The 19,809-nt window shown below is 33.7% G+C and overlaps 4 protein-coding genes and 1 non-coding gene across 7 annotated transcripts; 3 read left to right on the top strand and 2 right to left on the bottom strand.

Moving 5' to 3' along the window:
* Nucleotides 1-517: 517 nt before the first annotated feature.
* GGP1 (Class I glutamine amidotransferase-like superfamily protein) lies at nucleotides 518-2,661 on the bottom strand. Its single transcript, NM_119199.5, has 3 exons — nucleotides 2,121-2,661; nucleotides 1,208-1,537; nucleotides 518-861 (listed from the first exon to the last, which is right to left on the bottom strand). The coding sequence occupies exons 1-3, from the start codon at nucleotides 2,430-2,432 to the stop codon at nucleotides 751-753; spliced, it is 753 nt and encodes a 250-aa protein (NP_194782.1). The 5' UTR covers nucleotides 2,433-2,661; the 3' UTR covers nucleotides 518-750.
* Nucleotides 2,662-5,329: 2,668 nt separating this feature from the next.
* AT4G03275 lies at nucleotides 5,330-6,071 on the top strand. Of its 2 annotated transcripts, NR_144036.1 has the most exons (2): nucleotides 5,330-5,516; nucleotides 5,661-6,071. It is a non-coding gene; the product is annotated as an uncharacterized misc_RNA (transcript). The 2 variants fall into 2 exon arrangements; NR_144037.1 differs by having other exon boundaries at nucleotides 5,340-5,962.
* A 5,519-nt stretch (nucleotides 6,072-11,590) lies between these two features.
* Nucleotides 11,591-15,095, top strand: SARK (Leucine-rich repeat protein kinase family protein). The gene is made up of 11 exons (NM_119198.5): nucleotides 11,591-12,108; nucleotides 12,203-12,335; nucleotides 12,421-12,492; nucleotides 12,588-12,731; nucleotides 12,851-12,922; nucleotides 13,006-13,065; nucleotides 13,167-13,267; nucleotides 13,344-13,475; nucleotides 13,552-13,896; nucleotides 13,974-14,353; nucleotides 14,449-15,095. Exons 1-11 carry the CDS (start codon nucleotides 11,997-11,999, stop codon nucleotides 14,842-14,844), a joined length of 1,947 nt encoding a protein of 648 aa, NP_194781.2. The 5' UTR covers nucleotides 11,591-11,996; the 3' UTR covers nucleotides 14,845-15,095.
* Nucleotides 15,096-15,391: 296 nt separating this feature from the next.
* ATG18B (autophagy 18 B-like protein) lies at nucleotides 15,392-17,940 on the top strand. 2 transcript variants are annotated; one of them, NM_001342010.1, is made up of 11 exons: nucleotides 15,392-15,505; nucleotides 15,650-15,723; nucleotides 16,096-16,169; nucleotides 16,244-16,353; nucleotides 16,441-16,532; nucleotides 16,614-16,726; nucleotides 16,839-16,958; nucleotides 17,037-17,182; nucleotides 17,256-17,369; nucleotides 17,460-17,528; nucleotides 17,612-17,940. In NM_001342010.1, exons 1-11 carry the CDS (start codon nucleotides 15,444-15,446, stop codon nucleotides 17,736-17,738), a joined length of 1,101 nt encoding a protein of 366 aa, NP_001320091.1. In that variant the 5' UTR covers nucleotides 15,392-15,443; the 3' UTR covers nucleotides 17,739-17,940. The 2 variants fall into 2 exon arrangements, with proteins under 2 accessions (NP_001320091.1, NP_001320092.1); NM_001342011.1 differs by lacking the exons at nucleotides 15,392-15,505; nucleotides 15,650-15,723 and having other exon boundaries at nucleotides 15,724-16,169; nucleotides 17,612-17,937.
* Nucleotides 17,941-18,028: 88 nt separating this feature from the next.
* AT4G30500 (transmembrane protein (DUF788)) lies at nucleotides 18,029-19,686 on the bottom strand. Its single transcript, NM_119196.4, has 5 exons — nucleotides 19,396-19,686; nucleotides 19,003-19,196; nucleotides 18,641-18,725; nucleotides 18,469-18,534; nucleotides 18,029-18,365 (listed from the first exon to the last, which is right to left on the bottom strand). The coding sequence occupies exons 1-5, from the start codon at nucleotides 19,477-19,479 to the stop codon at nucleotides 18,273-18,275; spliced, it is 522 nt and encodes a 173-aa protein (NP_567848.1). The 5' UTR covers nucleotides 19,480-19,686; the 3' UTR covers nucleotides 18,029-18,272.
* Between the last annotated feature and the right edge of the window lie 123 nt (nucleotides 19,687-19,809).

Genomic DNA, 19,809 nt, shown 5'->3' with positions numbered 1-19,809 from the left:
ACCGGTTTAAATTACAAGATATGTGATTAGACATTACAGTTGGTTTAATCTTATTTACTCACGTGTTTTTTGGGCATTATACTATATCATTACGAATTTGCGACGTGTATTTTGGCATTGATTCTTTGTGAATCGCAATCGTAAAGGGATTTGATCATTGATGGACGTCAAAAAAAAAAAAAAATGGAAAGATGCATTTTATCACTACATTAATAGATTGGGAAATGGAAAGGCGGTAAAAATGTAGATGAAACAGATTTCTCCCATCTCTCTCTGTTAGTTAATTATATAGTCTAGGTATTGAGTGTTGCATTAGCATGATAAATTTATAACTAAAAGAGTGTTATGTACAATATTTATGTGAATGATCAATAGCTTAATTGTCACCTATTATACAAAAAATATTCGGTCATGCATTGCTTAGCTTTTTTCTTTTCTTATGTTCGTGGTTCTTTGTTTGAATTTAGGGTAACCGAAAAACATGACTACAATCACATGTTAAAGAAATTAAAGAAATGCAATATTCATTATATAGGTTTCTTGAAGCATATCTCCACTTTTTTATTTGACAACTGCAATTATGGCTTTAAATAGCTTAGGTTCTTCTTATTCATTTATCAACTGGTATAACACAAATAAGTCACGCCGAGATTAATATGTCGTTATACATTGAATAAAAATAAAGCAAGATCATAAATCCACAAATTGTTTCAATATGACAAGAGCCAAATAGATAATTTGGGAGTGAAACTAGTTAGTTGGAACTCTGCCTTTGAGGAAGTTCTTGCAAATCGTCTCCCAAAGCTTCCTGTCTGCTCCCCTATTCTCCATCGTTGCCTTAGCCGCATCAGCAAATTCTTGCTGCATATTTAATTTACAATTTCTTAGAAATATTCTAGATTTTTGTCCTCATTGATATTTAATATTCGATTCCAAAACAGTTAAAATGATCATAAGTTTATACCAGCAAGGCAACAACATGCCACATGTTACGGAAATTGGAGTAATTGTGTCAACCAAATGATAGATACTATGAGGTGTACTATATTGAAGTGACTAATCAACAACACCCTAATTTACAATATTCTATTTCGAGCCGGTGAATATTTAATCCAAAACCCACCCATATGTACTATATCCAAGTTTTTCAATGTTATTGTTGTCTGTAAATTGATCAAGGTTAAGAGAAAAGAGAAATAAAACCAACCTTGACGTAGCCTAGAGCAAGAACACGATCAACAATCTCGAAGAGAATCTCTTTGTTATACTCAGGATGTCCTTGGATACAGAACAAATGATCCTCAATCGAATACATCTCCACCTCGTAGTTCTTGGAATACGCAAGCACTTTAGCAGTTTCGGGCAGCACCAACACTTCGTCCTGGTGACATTTGATGATCGCTATGCTATCAGGAATCTCGTTTCCGAAGTAACTTCCAGGCGTAATCGCATCCTTGACGATGGTTATGTCTCCAAGTTTAAGTTCTGGTCCCTTCTTTGCTCTTCCGACTGTTCCTCCCCTTACCCTGGCTATGATCTAAAGGAAAAATCGTTTTCAATTAGAAGAATATTTTTTAATCAACAACATGCACTATTCAGTTTTTGAATCATTCCAAATGATATCACAACACTAATTCAAACCAATAAAAAAAATAAGATGAATACTCGCCACTAGTGAAGAATCAGTCCCTTACTCTTATAGATAATAATCTTTATTGTCATGCTTTATTGAATACTCTCCACTAGTGCATACATTTATTAATTAATGACCCATTCATCAAAACAGCCAAACCAAGAAGTGTGATTTACTTTGTTCATTAAATATTTTCACGGAAATGACCCATTTATTCATTCATAAATTGGATTTTGTTTTCTCTAAATGAGCATCTTTAACTTTTCACTCGATGTTATGCACAATTTAGGTTCAATTTAAGTACTAGTTGTTTAGAATCTTAGACAACTAACAAAATTCATGAAATAAAAAAAACAGGGGATGTTCATATACCCATTAAATTCACAAATTAATAAAATGATTCACTTTAAACCAATAATTAAAAGTTGAAATGACAAAAAAAATCCAATATATTTAAAATAGGGGATAATAGAAAAAAGAAAAGAACCTGATGACCAAAGCAGATGCCAAGAATTTTCTTCTTCATCTCATCAATTTTCTTGACAATATCACAGAGCTTAAGGATCCAATCATCATTCTCAAAGGCATCGTGAGAGCTTCCGCTGATAACGAAGCCATCGTATTTCTCCAGATCTTTCTCGTCAGGAAACTCTCCGCTGACGACTCTAAAGGAGTCCCAATGCTCTCCTTCGTCTCCGAACGTCGTCACGAACACGTTGTGGTATCCTCCGTAAGTTTTCTTCACGAACTCTGAGTCCAAAGTCGCTAGAAACAGAGCGTATCTCTTTTGCTCCACCATTTTTTTTGTTCTGGCTAAATGAAAATACAAAGATTGATTGATTTAGGAGAGAGATTGAGAAATAGAGCAGTGGAGAATAAAGACGTATGTATGTATGTATTTATATGAGATTTGATTTGGTCGACCTACCTACTGGTTTTTTAATTTTCCACGTTTTATGTAACAGTTTTGTATATATTATAGTTTTAATTTTGTTGTTTACTTCAGAAAAAAAAGTTTAGAGGCTCTTAAAAAAAAAAAAAAGTTTAGAGGCCGGAGTGGACCGTGGACGGCAACCGTTGTTGACTCTATTCTGAATGATTGACACAGTTTGAACATGGATATCATTTGTAGACAAACAATAAACAAATAATGGAATCACTTGTCAAAAGAAATTAAGTAGTAAGTATTTCATAATTAAATTAGAAATATATATTATTTTTTTATTATTGATATACTTTTATGTCTCTACACGATATAAATGCTTTTAATAGCTCAAAACTTTTTTAAAAATCTAGAGAAGTAAATTTTGTGATGACTAAAGAAAAATACATGAGTATTTACACTATGTGATTCTTTTTTTTTAAAAAATAATAGTTTTGATTTTTGTATTTTATTATATAGTTTAAATACTATCATACATCATATCAATAATTATTTCTTAACTAGGTGTCCGTAGTTTAGTGCGTGAAATTTGTATTTTAGAAACTATACGTAAACTAGCATTTCGTAATATCATATCTCACTAAAAAGTGCATATGTGTGGCTGCCAATCATAAGATATGTTTTAATCGTCTGGGGCAAAAAAAAAATCGTCTTATTCTTCTAAGATGATTAGGATTCGTCCAAACCACACCTGTTTAATTGAAAAGAAAATGGTTTTATCAATAACAATAATCAACACAATTATCAACCACATTTTGATCATTTGATGTGCCAGTAAATCTTAAAATTAATTGTACCATATTTAAACTAAAAATATGTCATTTGATAAAATCTATATTTTACCGTTTTTAATTAAATAAATAACTATCTTGAATGTATTTATGCAATATATAACACATACATACTTCAATATATATATATATATATATATATATATAGATATCTACAATTAATAAACCTTGTTATTCACCAAATCTGTTAGAAAACTGTAACTCGTAAATAACGCCGGTTTTTATATTCTTGCGCAACTATATAGAGATGTTATCTTCTTGCAGTATGCACATGGTTGATTTAACTTACCTGTTTTTGTGGGAACTGGTCATTATCAAAAAGAAAAAACAAAATCTTTAAGGTTTACAAAAAATAAGTATCGCACATTTGACTATTTCTTCGCCGTTTCAAGGAGGGTGTTCTCATTTGTCAATTCCGCTGTTTTTTAATTAGTTATAATCTTTTTTGGTCCAAGTATATAAACAAACTACAAAGATGAAATTCGAATATAGTCCAGAAACTCGTCCAGTTACGTACACATCTACTATTGTAGAAAATTGATTACGTCTACTACACACTCTACAATCCACAGTATCTTTCACCAATTGAAGCAATATTGTGGACTTGTGGGCTTCGATTATGGTCCTATGGGCTTCGATTATGGCCCAATAATATGGGTCTCAGTCCATAGCTAAAAGGACTAACAAGTTGCTTCCCATCACTAACCAGCTAACCTCCTTAGAAAATCATATAATTTTCAATACTTACTAGGCGAAGATCATCTATTTTCAATGGATATCTGAATTTGAGAACAAACACCAAGATTTCCCAAAAAACAGAATCATTGATAACCAAGTGACCTAATTTCACGCTTCTGATTTGTTTCTCCTTCCAAGTTTCAAATTAATGGACAGGTTCATATCATCCCACACCATGTGGGCTTTCCGTGACAGTTCCAAAAGAAAATTGGTTTTACGAAATGAAGAGCCAAAAAACAGAAGAAGCTGACGTTTCCTGAGACATTCTGTCTCATTCGTAACTCTTTTGTTTTTGTTTTGCCTTTGCTCTGTCATTTCACCTCACAAGTCATTGCCTACGTGCTTTCAACCTCTCTATCTCTATTCTTTTAGCTTCTTCATACCATCTCCGTACACGTGTCACTCTTAGGCCTTTCGATCTTTCTCTTCTGCAGCATAATCAACACCTACCAATTATTTTCAGTTTCGGTTCGGTTTAATCAGTGTGTTTTTATATAGTACGTATTATGATTTATGAATATGAATATGAAAATGAGTATAGGGTTTAGTGGTGTTTGTCTCGATAAAACCGAGCCTCGACTAGGGAGCACATGTTTTTGGTCAGACCATTTTCAAGCTTGTATTGATACAATTATTTAATTGTCTATATCACTTCATTTAAATAATTGTCCATCATGTCTCGATTTAGTAGAAATCGAATAAAAAACGGAAGTCAAGATTTCATAAGTTAAAACGTGTTTGTATGCATATCAAAAGAAGTTTAGCAATGAGTGACTGGAAGTTAATTAACATAACAATATTGGTCCGGTATACATGCTGCACTGTGGATGCAAACCGGCTTTAAACCAACATATAATATAAAGATAAAAACACTTGAGAACTTGATTGCAATGGTCTACTGATGTTAGAATTATACTGTCGGAACACCGACAGAGTGGTATACTACCAAATCTTTCAAATTTTCACCCAAATCATTAGCGATAACGCTGGATTTTTAGCGTCTATATATAAATTAGTAATTTATTGATGAAAAAACCACTAAATACATTAATAACGTCATTTCCAGTCAAATCTAGACTAAATTAAATAACTAGCTTATTTATTTAACTATTGTAAAACTGCTGAATTTTTAATTGCTTAACACTAAAAATAATTTTGTTTTACTAAATTAGAAATTTTATTACAGTCGTATTTAATTAGACAGACATGCAAAATTATGAAAGAGAAAAGAAGGTAAGGGTTAGAGAGAACTAGAAAGAGAGAGAAAAAAGGTTTACAGGCACAAAGGAGGCTTCTCTCAGACGAAACGAATAAAGAACAAAAAAAAAAGCTGAGAAGAATCCATAAAAGGTGACAAAAGCAAGAAGGAGAAGCAAACATGTATCCATATCTTGTCTTCTGATTCACACACGTACTATTCTTCTTTTTCTTCTTCTTCTTCTTCTTCATCATCATTATTCACCAATACCACTCTTCTTCCTTCTCACTTGTTAGTATACTTTATGTCTTATCTGATTTTGTTTTTTACTTCCTTCCCTTGATTTTTGTTTGGTAGAAGAAAAGAATGGAGGGTATTGATCAGCATTACTGCAACAATGGTAGTGGGTTTCAAGAAGAGCATTTTCTTTAGAGAAGAAGAAAAAATAGTTTCATAACTCTTCAATGTCGTTGATCAGATTCATTTCTATGTCTTTAATGTAATAATCTCATTAAACAAAAAATAGTGTGACGGTTTGGGAAGTAGTGATATTGGCGGAAAGGCTCAATCTCCTTGTCACATTATTAAATCACTTTCTTTGTTTTCTTCTCTTTAATTTTAATTTAGAGGTATGATTTCTTACTTCATGTATTTAGTTATATAACTTGTTTTACATCTTGCTGAAAACAAAATTTATTAACTACTTAAACTGTGAGCTTTTTCATATTTACTTTCCATCAATTATGCAAGAATTTGGCTGGAAAATGCAGGATAGTTATTTTAATTTAAAGTAAATTTTTTATTTTTGTCTATAAATCTTCTGATTTCCCAATTTGTCACTTTCGAAGGAATTATGACTATATGTATATTTTTATTCATAATTGTGATCATACATGTGATAATGATATTGCATGTCTGTCTAATTAATTTTATTTATAACTTGATGTGTTAATAATTACTGATGTCGACCCAAAAAAAAAAAACTTGATGTGTTTTGTTGACGACCACAACATAGGAAATAAAAGACAGAGATGCATTGGTTCTACATTTCTATTTCTCTCGGGAAATGTGCCTTTCACCAAATCGGATAGCTTGATTTTTTTTATGTTTTTGTAATAAATTAGGGAAATGTACCAATATGTTAAACTATTCACGGTTATTCTCAGTCACTACGTACATTAGTCGATTATTGCTAATCAGTACATGCTTGATTAAAAAACGTTTAAATGATGCAATTAAAGTGAGCAAAAATAAAAAGATTTAGAAGAGAGAAAGTGAGGTAGAGTGTACAATGCAAGAAAAATGACTGTTCTGGCAGCAAGCTCAAAATCAATGTAAGCCTAACCATGATGCTATATGTGAATTTTCTTGCTAATTTATTTTGTAGTATCGTTTAAAAATATTTAACTACAATTAGTATTTTAGGTTTTTGCTACAATATTCTTGGGAAAAGTGAAGTATCTTGAATTCCCTCTCCCCTTGTGGGGTTTCTTGTGTTCTCGAAGCCCAAAACAAAAAATGTCATTTTCACATGGGTCTTCGTGTATCAACCATTTACTAGTTAAACAGATGTCATATATATTGAAATTTCCCACGAACAAAAGCTATATAGCGAGGTAGATAATAATGTACATATACCGTTACTTAGATCTCTTGCGATGTAAGCGAATGTTGTTGATAAAGAAACACATGTACGATTAGTATGAACTATGAACAAGAAACCTCGTTGTTGGTAGATATAATGTTCTTTGTCACTTGCATTGGTTTGGACCAATTCAACACCTGGATATTTATGTGAAAGCACTAATGAATCGATAACAACACAGAAAATTGATTTCATATTAAAATATCAATACCATATGTTTTGTTTCATTGTGGTGGTTAAGGATTTAGGGATTAGGATACACGAAGAAATTGAGCTCATGGGATAGAACAAAGATTTTTCTCAAACGATGTTGTTGATTGGGCTCAGATTTTGGGCCTGTTATCCCATGAGCCCCTCTTCCTCATCCGATTAGGTTTTAGTTTTAACAATGCATTATGTCCATTATTTTGTCAAATGGTCCATTTTGTTAATGATTTTAAAGTGGTTTTTACATACAAATTTTTAGACAATTTGAAATGATTGGAATTTGCTGTAAAAAAAAAAAAAGATTGGAATTTAGGTCCGGGATTGGTCTACACTTTACTGGATCACCCTTATTTTGAAATAATAGTTTATTTCCCTTTTTTGTTCTACACTTATATTCATTTTGGTTTCAAATTCTCTGTTATTTGTTTCTTGTGTCCTTTATGTCATTTCTTTTTTGGTATTAGACTATTAGTTAACAAAATTATTATAATTGTGTTCAATAATGTCTTCAGTATGAATTTTCTTTTCAGGATTTTTAAGGTAGGAAAAATATGAAGTGAAGTAAAATCTAAAATTACCTTTTGGTACAAAATCTATAAAATATACACAAGTTCAAATCCTAGGTATGTACTCCATTTGTCCTTTTCATCTTTATATTAAGAAAAAAGATTGTAACTAGTAACTACTAACCCACTAAAGCAGTCAGTTCAATTTATTCCTGACACATGCTTACTTAAGTATGTAGTTTTCTTGTATCAATGCTCAGTTGCTTAAGTCTATGAGTATAATATACTCCTAAAGAAGTAGAAAGATTATAGAACGTGGAAGAATCAGGTCGACCATATGAGCAATGGGAAATCGCAGGAGAATAAACGCACTCCGACGAAGATTTCCTTCCCCTTTCTCTCTCTTTTTTCCTTTACTTTAACTTCAACTTTTCTACTCCTTTTTTCAGTTTAAATATATTATACTATATCTTGACCAACAAAAATAATATATTATAGTATATATTTACATTTTTTACGTAAATTTAAAAAACCAAAACAAAAGTTTTCATTTTTACGTAAATTCACTAACTTCTCACGTAAAACCCATGCTGTGATGATGCTCATACTGATATTCACAAGATTGGGAAGATGGTACGGTTGATAAAAAAATAAGACGGCAAAATGAAGAATTTGGAAACAGTTAATCACACATAGTTGGTAAAATTCAATTAATTATCACAATATTTAGTAAAAGCTAAAATCAAGTACTTCAACTTCCACTAATTAAATATATGATTGATGACTCATTCTCCATTGCTAGGGCCTAGGATGCACAACAATAATGTTCTGCTACACATTGAGCTAGTCACACAAACTTGGCCCTGATACCAAAAAACAATATTAACAAAAGGACTTCAAGAGAATAGCATATATAATTGGTGCAATTTGTGCATATCCAGAATATGGTCCTGGGAACAGTAAGATGAAACAAAACCTTACTAAGAGAATTAGAGAGGAAAATATCCAAACTTTGTATGTGGTGCAAATTATTGGGAAGATGATTCTACTTTTGTAATCCTTTCATGAACATTAATTATTTCCTCCTTTTTCCGTATGCTTTACATGATACTTCAATTTTGTAAGAATATTGGAACAGATGCCAATAACGCATTATACTATTGATCTGCAGCGAGATTTGTCCCATCATCCAATCTTCTCCACTTTAGTGGAAGATCAAAAAATTTAAGTCTTACAAATTCGGTTGGATTGTTATAGCCACACGATAAATCTAACTGTCATGTTAAATTATTTGGGAAATATGCAACATTTTTCTCCCGTAAGAATAGGATTTCATTTATATATAGACCGTGAATAAAAACGATTTTGTCATAAGTTTTATCAAACCATGTGTGCGAATAACATATTATGAAAGTTAATTAGGGCATTTATGTAATATATATGTGAAACAAAGTACACAGATGCATGCATGATGTAAATGGATCATTGATATAATGTGACATAAAAAAACAAGGTAATTGGTTACAAAGCATCTCGATGCTTACCTCATCTTGCTCAACCTAATTCGGCATTTTTTGCCACTTTCAACTCCGTACTTCTTTATGGTTTGTGACATTTTAATGTTGTCATTCACTAACATTTTCGGTGAACACAAGATTCATTTTCTTTATAAAAAGCCATACAAAATTTCCAATAACACTTGTTTTTTGTAGTCAAGACCTTTTTCTTTTCCTTATTGACTACGAGTTTGAGTGCACCGTTACGCACGATGCAAATGGGCAATGCATGATTGATTATTTATTAGTAAGTACATTTTAACAAAAACTTAAATTCATTTTCTAGCATATTTACCGAAAACTTTATCAAAAAACATACATTCGAAACGTGGGGGTCATGAATGTTCTTGCAGTAAAGTAAGATGTGATTGAAAGGGAAAAAGATAGAAAAGTAATAAAATAAGATAAAAAGACAAAGATGTAATTATTAGACCCTTCAATTAAATTAATACGAAAGTAGGAGGAGGTGGGCCAAAATAATGACAAAGAAATTAGAAAGGCGAAAAAGGAAAGAAATCAAAAGTATAGGGACTTATCATAAATAATGTAACAACACAACCTCATCAGGGCAAGTGTGTGGATTCACCTATTTCAGGCATTTGTTACTTGTTGCAAGTTTCTCTTCGTATCACTATCTCATGTTGTTTCGTTTTGACATATTTATACAATAATTTCTTTATATGCGAATCATTAAATATCATTATCATTAAAGTTCAAATTTAGGTAGGGAGATATCAAATATCAAATTTCATCTTATGGTGAAATACTGTTTTCATTAAGATGGATTTCTTTAGAGAAGAAGACAAAAGAGGAAAGAGGATGAAGCTATTTTAGAGTGCATCAGTCCTCTAGCCTGTCACTGGTAGTCCTACTACATTACATCAATGTTCTCCAATTTGTTTTATAAAATATAAATTATTTTTTTACACATAATAAAATTAGAAAATTATTGAATGTAAACCCAAGTCGATTTTGGTCAATTCATCGTCCATGTACAATATGCAGATGTTTCTTTTTAAAAATCTTTATATATAACTTCTATGTAAATTTTTTTTTACCCCTTCTGTACCATTTGCTCTTATCATAGTTTAGCTTACCGTTTAACCAATCCATTTTAATAGAAATAATAGATCTATCATGCCGGTAAAAATTACCAAAAAATATTGGGTTTAGTTGTTAACTAAGGCCCTGTTTGTTTGATCAGTTAGCATTTGCATTCTAATGATCCATTTACATGATTCATTTGAATGGTTTATTTGAATATGTTTGTTTGATTATTTGATATTTTTTCTAAATGATGCATTTAAATGAATATTTTTTTATTTGATTATTTTGTAATTCATCCACATTTTCATTTAGATAAAAATAACTAAAATACTCATGCTTTCACTTTGACAAATGAAAGTATTTTACGGTTTTGGCGGGAAAAATGATTCTACGGTTTTGGCGGGAAAACAAAATTTTGCGGTTTTAGCGGGAAAACAAAATTTTGCAGTTTTAGCGGGAAAACATAATTTTGCGGTTTTGGCGGGAAAACATGATTTTACGGTTTTGACGGAAAAACATGATTTTGCGGTTTTGACGGGAAAAATAATTTTACGGTTTTGGCGGGAAAACATGATTTTACGGTTTTGGCGGGAAAACATGATTTTGCGGTTTTGGCGGAAAAAATAATTTTACGGTTTTCGCGGGAAAACAAAATTTTGCGGTTTTGGCGGGAAAGTATGAATTTAACGTTTTGGCGAGAAAAATGATTTTATGGTTTTTGCGGAGAAAATGAATTTACAATTTTGACGTAAAATAATAGTCCGCGATTTCATGATTCTTAGAATGTTTTTTTGGTTTAATATGTAATTAAAATTTTTATATTAAATTAGAAAGTTATAGAAAATTAACATTATTAAAAGAGGGTATATTTGTCATTTGTTGTTTTTGAGTAAACCATCTCCATTCAAATGGTCCTATCAAGTCTATCCAAATGAGTTTCATAATTTTGCTTAATTTTTAAAAATCATTGAGATGGATCATCCAACTGATTCATCCAAATGGTCTCTTAAATTGTCAAAAGCAAACATCATTTTTCATCTCCATCTAAATAATCCATCTGGATGAAGAAACAAACAGGCCCTAAGTATCGTAATTATATACCGCTTTTTTTTTTTTTGCGTTTTACATCTATTAAATTTTTTGTACTGTTTTAAAACTTAGTCTAATTTAGTTTTAAAATTTATATGTAATTTAGTCTAATTTAGTTTTATATCTATTAATCGGACTTATTAAGACTAAATTAGAAAAACATATATGGTTCCAAATATACAAAAAAATTGGCATTAAGAAGAACAAAAAAGACAAAGAAAAAGAGTGAGAGAGAGACTGGAGTAGACCAGCATCCACCATCCCGGGTCCGACAGTCCGTATCAGCATCCCCTGATTCACTCTCTACAAATGTCACTCTCTTGCCTCTCTCTCCCTCTCATTTAAACGTTTTTCGGCTTAAACCTTTTCTCAGCAACAAACTCATCTCCTCTGAGAGAGACTGTTTGTTTGAGAAGAAGACGAACGTAAAGACTTGTTTACTAAACCCGAGATTTCTTTCTTTCTTGTTTTCAAAATAAAAAAGCAGAGATCTCTTCTCCTTCTTCTTCTTTTTGCTTTGTTTGCTTTTGCTTTCTCTTCTTTTTCTATGTGTGTTTGTGGTCACTACCCCGAAAAAAAATAAAGTAATGCTGTCTCTCTTCTCTTCAAAATTATTGTTAACCTCTCGTAACTAAAATCTTCCATGGTAGTAGTAACAAAGAAGACCATGAAGATTCAAATTCATCTCCTTTACTCGTTCTTGTTCCTCTGTTTCTCTACTCTCACTCTATCTTCTGAGCCCAGAAACCCTGAAGGTAAAATTTGCTTCTTTTATTGTTACTTTAGTTTAAAAATTGGATCTTTTTTCTCAACTCTATAACAAAAATCCGTTTTTTTTTTTTTTTACAGTTGAGGCGTTGATAAGTATAAGGAACAATTTGCATGATCCTCATGGAGCTTTGAACAATTGGGACGAGTTTTCAGTTGATCCTTGTAGCTGGGCTATGATCACTTGCTCTCCCGACAACCTCGTCATTGGACTGTGAGCTTTCTTTTCTTCCGAGTTTGTTTTCTGCTTTTAGAGTTCATTAATGGCGACAATTTCTCTCTCTATCTCTCAATGGTAGAGGAGCGCCGAGCCAGTCTCTCTCGGGAGGTTTATCTGAGTCTATCGGAAATCTCACAAATCTCCGACAAGTGTAAGATTACGACATCCTCGGATCTTGTTTTCTATAATATAAAGTTTGTCTTTTTTGCTTGTTTCTCAATTCCAATTTTTTTGCTTTGTTTGAAGGTCATTGCAAAATAACAACATCTCCGGCAAAATTCCACCGGAGCTCGGTTTTCTACCCAAATTACAAACCTTGGATCTTTCCAACAACCGATTCTCCGGTGACATCCCTGTTTCCATCGACCAGCTAAGCAGCCTTCAATATCTGTGAGCTTAGCTTTGCTTCTCTCCTCTGTTCTTCAATCTTGTTTACAATGTAATGATGATTTGTTTTCATCGGTTCATTAATCATCTTAATAACCTCGTACGAATTGAATTTCCAATAGGAGACTCAACAACAACTCTTTGTCTGGGCCCTTCCCTGCTTCTTTGTCCCAAATTCCTCACCTCTCCTTCTTGTGAGTGTATACAGATTTGTCCTTTCACCTACTGAAGTGTTTTGTTTTTTTTTGTCTGAAATTTAAATTCTTTTGAAACTCAGGGACTTGTCTTACAACAATCTCAGTGGCCCTGTTCCTAAATTCCCAGCAAGGACTTTCAAGTATAATAAACCTTAAGTTTCAAAATTTGAAGTGATTTCACAAATTCTTGTAGTTGAAGTCAAGACTAAGTCTTGCTTCTGCTTTCCTTTTGAATTTGTAGCGTTGCTGGTAATCCTTTGATTTGTAGAAGCAACCCACCTGAGATTTGTTCTGGATCAATCAATGCAAGTCCACTTTCTGTTTCTTTGAGCTCTTCATCAGGTAAAAGTCTCGTTCTTGCAGTGTTTTCATCATTGTAATGATCCTTTCATTAATCAATACTTGAGTGTGTGTGTAGGACGCAGGTCTAATAGATTGGCAATAGCTCTTAGTGTAAGCCTTGGCTCTGTTGTTATACTAGTCCTTGCTCTCGGGTCCTTTTGTTGGTACCGAAAGAAACAAAGAAGGCTACTGATCCTTAACTTAAACGGTTCGTCGATTTGAGCTTGTTGCTTATATAACTTTGATTCAGGAAGATGTTGAGTTTTTAGTTTTGCTTTTAGCAGATAAACAAGAGGAAGGGCTTCAAGGACTTGGGAATCTAAGAAGCTTCACATTCAGAGAACTCCATGTTTATACAGATGGTTTCAGTTCCAAGAACATTCTCGGCGCTGGTGGATTCGGTAATGTGTACAGAGGCAAGCTTGGAGATGGGACAATGGTGGCAGTGAAACGGTTGAAGGATATTAATGGAACCTCAGGGGATTCACAGTTTCGTATGGAGCTAGAGATGATTAGCTTAGCTGTTCATAAGAATCTGCTTCGGTTAATTGGTTATTGCGCAACTTCTGGTGAAAGGCTTCTTGTTTACCCTTACATGCCTAATGGAAGCGTCGCCTCTAAGCTTAAATGTTAGTATAATGTCTTGAACCATCAGTCCAAATCTCATTTTCGATGAGTTTTAACCAATTTTGTTTAACTGTTGTAGCTAAACCGGCATTGGACTGGAACATGAGGAAGAGGATAGCAATTGGTGCAGCGAGAGGTTTGTTGTATCTACATGAGCAATGTGATCCCAAGATCATTCATAGAGATGTAAAGGCAGCTAATATTCTCTTAGACGAGTGCTTTGAAGCTGTTGTTGGTGACTTTGGACTCGCAAAGCTCCTTAACCATGCGGATTCTCATGTCACAACTGCGGTCCGTGGTACGGTTGGCCACATTGCACCTGAATATCTCTCCACTGGTCAGTCTTCTGAGAAAACCGATGTGTTTGGGTTCGGTATACTATTGCTCGAGCTCATAACCGGACTGAGAGCTCTTGAGTTTGGTAAAACCGTTAGCCAGAAAGGAGCTATGCTTGAATGGGTAAGAAATGACACTCAGAAGTACACTTTCTTGATTACTTCATAAGATCAACCAAATTAACATTTTCTCCGGATGCTGTTGTAACATTGGTTTAGGTGAGGAAATTACATGAAGAGATGAAAGTAGAGGAACTATTGGATCGAGAACTCGGAACTAACTACGATAAGATTGAAGTTGGAGAGATGTTGCAAGTGGCTTTGCTATGCACACAATATCTGCCAGCTCATCGTCCTAAAATGTCTGAAGTTGTTTTGATGCTTGAAGGCGATGGATTAGCCGAGAGATGGGCTGCTTCGCATAACCATTCACATTTCTACCATGCCAATATCTCTTTCAAGACAATCTCTTCTCTGTCTACTACTTCTGTCTCAAGGCTTGACGCACATTGCAATGATCCAACTTATCAAATGTTTGGATCTTCGGCTTTCGATGATGACGATGATCATCAGCCTTTAGATTCCTTTGCCATGGAACTATCCGGTCCAAGATAACACAATGAAAGAAAGATATCATTTTTACGATGGATCAAACAATCCAATGAAAAAAGCTCTACACTTTTATAATATAGACATGTATATGGTGGTGAAAATTGATGAAAAATATCTCTACAGTTTGAGATTATGTGTTCGTTATGTTGATGATGTATATATTAACTTTTAATTGTGAGTTTCTATGATTATTTTGCTTCCTTTAACATTATGATGATGACAAAGGAAGAAACTATGAGACTGATTTGTTTGAGTCTTTTCTTTTGACCAGAATCTGATTTGCTCTCTCTCACACATACTCAAAATCGTATCAAACAATTCCTGAGAATTTATCTTTTGTAGTTATCATAAGCTGCTGCTTTGTGTTTGTGGTCCTTTAAGCTTAATGTGTTGCGACTTTTGTCCAACTTTGACTCTCATGTGTCATTTTCAGTTCTCATCACAAACCAAACAAAGCTTATCCCACTCAATCGAAAACGTCGTCGTTCTGAAAAGTAACAGAAGAGAAGAAACGACAGCGTTTTGAGAAGAAGAAGACGAAAAACAGAACATATATAAAAAGCAGAAAACATTAAGACAGCTGCTTAAACAATTTGGGAGACATGGCGAATCTGTCCTCTCTTCCTTCTCCTATCTATTGTGTTTCTTTCAATCAAGATAACAGGTGAGTTCTTCTTATTTATTTGAAAATCGTTGAAGATAGCGAATTCGATTCTCTTAGTAGATTTTCGAGGAAAAGTTCTTCTCAGATAACGTAACTCAGAAGCTGCCCTTTTATTGTTGTTTGATGGCTGTTCGATTATTGCAGTGGTTTTGCGATAAGTTGGAAAGATTCCTTCAAAATATTCGATTCCACTACAGGCAGACTCTGCTATGAACGAGGCAAGTTTTATCTGTTCGTTTTGGTTCTGCAGTTTCTGTGTTTTAATCAAAAGATCCAACTTTTGTTGTCTATATCCTTTAAATTGAATCCGTGGGCGTTTATAATTGATGGATTTGATAGAAAACTTGGTTAGATGAATCGAAATCTTAAGTATGATCTGATATTGAAGACAACTTCCTGTAATGCAGTTGCAGACATTAAACACTTATTAATGTTGTAAATTTTAGATTGGTTAGTGTCTGAATATTGATGATACCTGGTAAAAAAAGCTAATGCAATTGGCATAAGATCATCCTTATTCCAAGCTTCAATTTTTACTTTAAAACTGTGTATTGAAGTTTTTTTTTCCCTTTTGTTTGTTTTTTTGTTAGCTGCTGGAGCCTTTGTTATTGTTGAGATGTTGTATAGCTCAGATCTACTTGCAATTGTTGGAGCTGGTGAACAGGTTTGTGCTTGATAAACATTATTCGATAATCAGATTTGATCTTTGTTTGATTAAGGAAAATTTCATATATATAGGCTTCTCTATCCCCACGGCGTCTTTGTTTGTTCAAGACCACAACGGGTTTACCTCTTAGGGAATTGAATTTTTTAACTTCTATACTCGCTGTTCGTATGAACAAGAAAAGGTTTGTTACCGAACTTATGACTTCAGATTGTTGTTTGTTTTGTCTTTGAGAGTGTGAATTCATGGTTCTGTGATTGCTTCTTATCAGACTTGTTGTTGTGCTGCTAGAGAAAACATTCGTTTACGACTTGAATACTCTTGTCATGCTTGATACTATCGACACCGTGCCAAATCCAAAAGGTATCTCATTAAGTTCCCTTTGTCAGTTTTTACCGTATTAGTTCATTGTAAACAGACATGTAAATGTATATCTTCGTTCAGGTCTATCTGCATTCTCTCCATCTCTTGAAGGCTGCTACTTAGCTGTTCCAGCTAGTACGACGAAAGGATCTGTTTTGGTGTATAACGTCATGGATTTGCAGTCTCATAGTGAGGTTTACTAGATGCTTCACCTGATTTTTGGTTTAAATTTCTAATTTGCATAGAAAACTAAGTTATTAATGAACTTGATTGTATTGTCTCTCTGTTTGTTAAACTCGATTACAGATTGATGCACATCGTTCTCCATTGGCTGCGATTGCACTGTCTTCAAATGGAATGTACATTGCTACAGGATCTGAGCAAGGAACCTTGATCCGAGTCCATCTTGTTTCAGAAGCAACTAAGGTGAATAGTTTGCTCTTTTAATACATCACCATTTTGTTTTTCTACAGATTCTTAATCGTTTCTTTCCTCTGTTTGCAGTCATATAGTTTCAGGAGAGGAACATACCCATCTACTATATATTCACTGTCTTTTGGACCATCGACACAGCTTCCAGATATATTAATTGCAACTAGTTCTTCAGGCTCCATTCATGCCTTCTCTTTAAGTTTGGCCATAAACCAAAGGTTAGGATTAAGAATCACACTCTTACTTCCCTTATACATACTGTGATTCCTAACATTTGTAAGAGTTTTTCAGAAGCAAAAGGTCTACTAGCTTTCTTGGATCGGTTCTTCCCGACAGTGTGAGTGATGCACTAGATCCAGCTCATCATCATGTGCTTCAAAACGCAGTTTCTTCCGGGATTAGAAGGTGAAAGTTAATTCTTTTAGACGCTGCTAATGACCTATCAGGTTATATTCCCCAAGAGGTTTATTGTCTGTCTCTTGCTTGTGTGTACAGTTATGCCGTGGTTAGGAAGATAGACAAACTTGAAGGAACATCATCTCCATCTCATTTTACATCTCTTAGGTAAGATTTTAGGATATCTTCATTTTGAAACCATGGTTACATGACAAGTTTTGATAATCTTTTACCTTTCACGTTCTTTTCAGAGCAACGGTATCGGTGATCACTTATAACGGATATTTCCAGGAGTATACGCTAAGTATCAATAACAAGAATGAGTCTCTATGGACACTGGAACGTGAATTCAATCTCTTCTCCATAACCACCGGGTGATGTATACAACCAAATATCAAATATATGAAAGTACTGGGCAACTTTTTTGTATGTAACAATTTTTGTACCTTGGGTTCATTAAGAATATGTTTATAGTCTCATGTTCTTTGGTTATTCGCAAATATAATTAGCTCTTCCGTGCTATTACTGTATCTTAATCTTGATTTGTGTTGAAGAAATGAAATACAAAATGGTTTCCCAACTCTTTCCATCATATCCCACTTACTCCATAGTTACAGTCAAGGCTCTTTAGCTATGAATCAGAATTTTCAAGTCAGGATCATTTGTCGGTCTAATGGCTCACAAGTCATAACATCATCATAATCCAAAGAGCAAAAGTCTTTTATCTTATGAGAATTCACTGTATCCTACTCAAGACTATTAGTCTACTTCATCTTAACACATCCATTAAGTCAAAATAGTGTAAAGACAGGTACATTACAAAGTCAAGAGTATTTACCCATTGATTTGCATTTTGTATGTTTGAAGAAAGATTTGCTAATTGTGTTTGCTAAAGATGAATGTTTAAGACATTCATCGAGATCTTGTCTTAACGACTTGTCCTCTAGAAGCTTTTCTCTCCATCTTCTCCCTCTTTTTGCGAGTCTTCTCATCCTCAACACCTCCCTAAGTTCAGTCATATAGACAAAACACAGTCCATTTTAAATGATCATGTTTTATTTCCCCCTTGTTCAAAGCACTTTGAGAGTATTCAAGACAAAGTGATTACCTCTGAACCATGTGACAATAGTCCCTTAATAAGACCAGAAGCTTTGTATGCTCCAAATGCAGGGATCTAAAATAAAAACAAGCAAAAGTAAATGGTTGCATCATTCCTACAGAGCAAATCTGTTGTTTGCCTTAAAATATGGCAATAAAGAAAATTGAGATGGGTATCATACCACTAAATACGCGTACCAAAACTTTCCAGAGATGATAGATCCGACCTGCACAAAGCAGGTGATGTAGAGTACATCATGCAAATATCTGCAAGGAAGAATAGAGCATCAGGCTTATACTATAGAATCTACCATAAATCCAATCCACCATAAAGATGACGATTATGTAGCAACTGATAAACGATAAAACTCGGAGAAAGCCACAACTAGTAAAACATCACTCATTTCAAACAACTGATAATGAAACAGTCCTCCTACTATTGCTTTTGGTTATGGAAACAGAATCCAACTATACAGAAACACTTGAGACAAAAGCAGGCACTTTCTAGTTGATCAATTTAAAAGACAAATCTTTCCGAACGTACCCACACATTCCAGGAGTGCTCATGTCAAATCCACCATCAAGAAGTTCACCAGCATCACTAACACTAGGCTTTGCCATTTGATGAAGAAGCTTATATGGAATCCCGTAACCTAACGATGTTAACACAAGACCAATCCAATTTTTCCAGGTATGACTTGAATGCGAAATTATAACCCTCACTAGGACATACAAAATCTGCAAACACATATTGCCAAAAACATCAATCCTCGAATTCATCGAAACAAAATCAGCTAAACATTGAAACTTTCGAGACCTAAAGATCAAATTCAACGGATTTTTAGTTCCATATTGATACAAGTAACGTATCTAAACAAATCTAAGCTCAACGGATTAATGTATTGAGAATTTAAGAAATGAGGAACGAGGAAGTTACGTTGCAAAGGATCATAATGAGACGGAGCTTAGCCATGTGTCGAGCGTTCTCATCTTTCCTCTTCTTTGCTCCTTGATTCGCCATGAGTTAAAAGAGAATGATCAAAGAGACGAGGAAGATAGTTTTTTCAGTTTCTGTAATTCTTCTTTTGCTTTGGATCTTCACAAATGGTGTGAGAGAAAACTTTTAGGTGTCTAAGCTTGTTTAATCCAATTATATATTGACACCTGTACCTTTTTGTCGTCCTCTTTTCTCAAATACTTTTTTCACGCAGGAAATGTTTTGTTTGGCTGCGTGTCGTAATTACGCTTTTCCTTGGGTTTAGGACAAAGATTCTTAATTTGGGCTTTCGTCTATCCTTATCAGTTGTTGTTGGAAAACTGAAACAGTTCTATCTAAATGGGCCAGAACAAC

This window comes from Arabidopsis thaliana, chromosome 4 (genome assembly GCF_000001735.4).
Source record: "Arabidopsis thaliana chromosome 4, partial sequence".
Lineage (NCBI taxonomy): Eukaryota > Viridiplantae > Streptophyta > Magnoliopsida > Brassicales > Brassicaceae > Arabidopsis > Arabidopsis thaliana.
The sequence above is the reverse complement of the archived record's forward strand: the minus strand, read 5'-3'. Positions and strand labels throughout refer to the sequence as shown.

Bases quoted from the DNA above. Each gene is read 5' to 3' on its own strand.
- GGP1 (NM_119199.5), bottom strand. From the start codon at position 2,432: ATGGTGGAGCAAAAGAGATACGCTCTGTTTCTAGCGACTTTGGACTCA. The intron at 1,538-2,120 runs GTTCTTTTCTTT...TTTTTCCTTTAG, and splicing joins GCATCTGCTTTGGTCATCAG to ATCATAGCCAGGGTAAGGGG. The intron at 862-1,207 runs GTTGGTTTTATT...TTAAATATGCAG, and splicing joins TTGCTCTAGGCTACGTCAAG to CAAGAATTTGCTGATGCGGC.
- SARK (NM_119198.5), top strand. From the start codon at position 11,997: ATGGTAGTAGTAACAAAGAAGACCATGAAGATTCAAATTCATCTCCTT. The intron at 13,476-13,551 runs GTTCGTCGATTT...TGCTTTTAGCAG, and splicing joins ACTGATCCTTAACTTAAACG to ATAAACAAGAGGAAGGGCTT. The intron at 13,897-13,973 runs GTTAGTATAATG...TAACTGTTGTAG, and splicing joins CGTCGCCTCTAAGCTTAAAT to CTAAACCGGCATTGGACTGG.
- ATG18B (NM_001342010.1), top strand. From the start codon at position 15,444: ATGGCGAATCTGTCCTCTCTTCCTTCTCCTATCTATTGTGTTTCTTTC. The intron at 15,724-16,095 runs GCAAGTTTTATC...TTTTTTTGTTAG, and splicing joins CAGACTCTGCTATGAACGAG to CTGCTGGAGCCTTTGTTATT. The intron at 16,354-16,440 runs GTTTGTTACCGA...GCTTCTTATCAG, and splicing joins GTTCGTATGAACAAGAAAAG to ACTTGTTGTTGTGCTGCTAG.
- AT4G30500 (NM_119196.4), bottom strand. From the start codon at position 19,479: ATGGCGAATCAAGGAGCAAAGAAGAGGAAAGATGAGAACGCTCGACAC. The intron at 18,535-18,640 runs GTATGATACCCA...TTTTTATTTTAG, and splicing joins TTTGGTACGCGTATTTAGTG to ATCCCTGCATTTGGAGCATA. The intron at 18,366-18,468 runs GTAATCACTTTG...GACTGAACTTAG, and splicing joins TATTGTCACATGGTTCAGAG to GGAGGTGTTGAGGATGAGAA.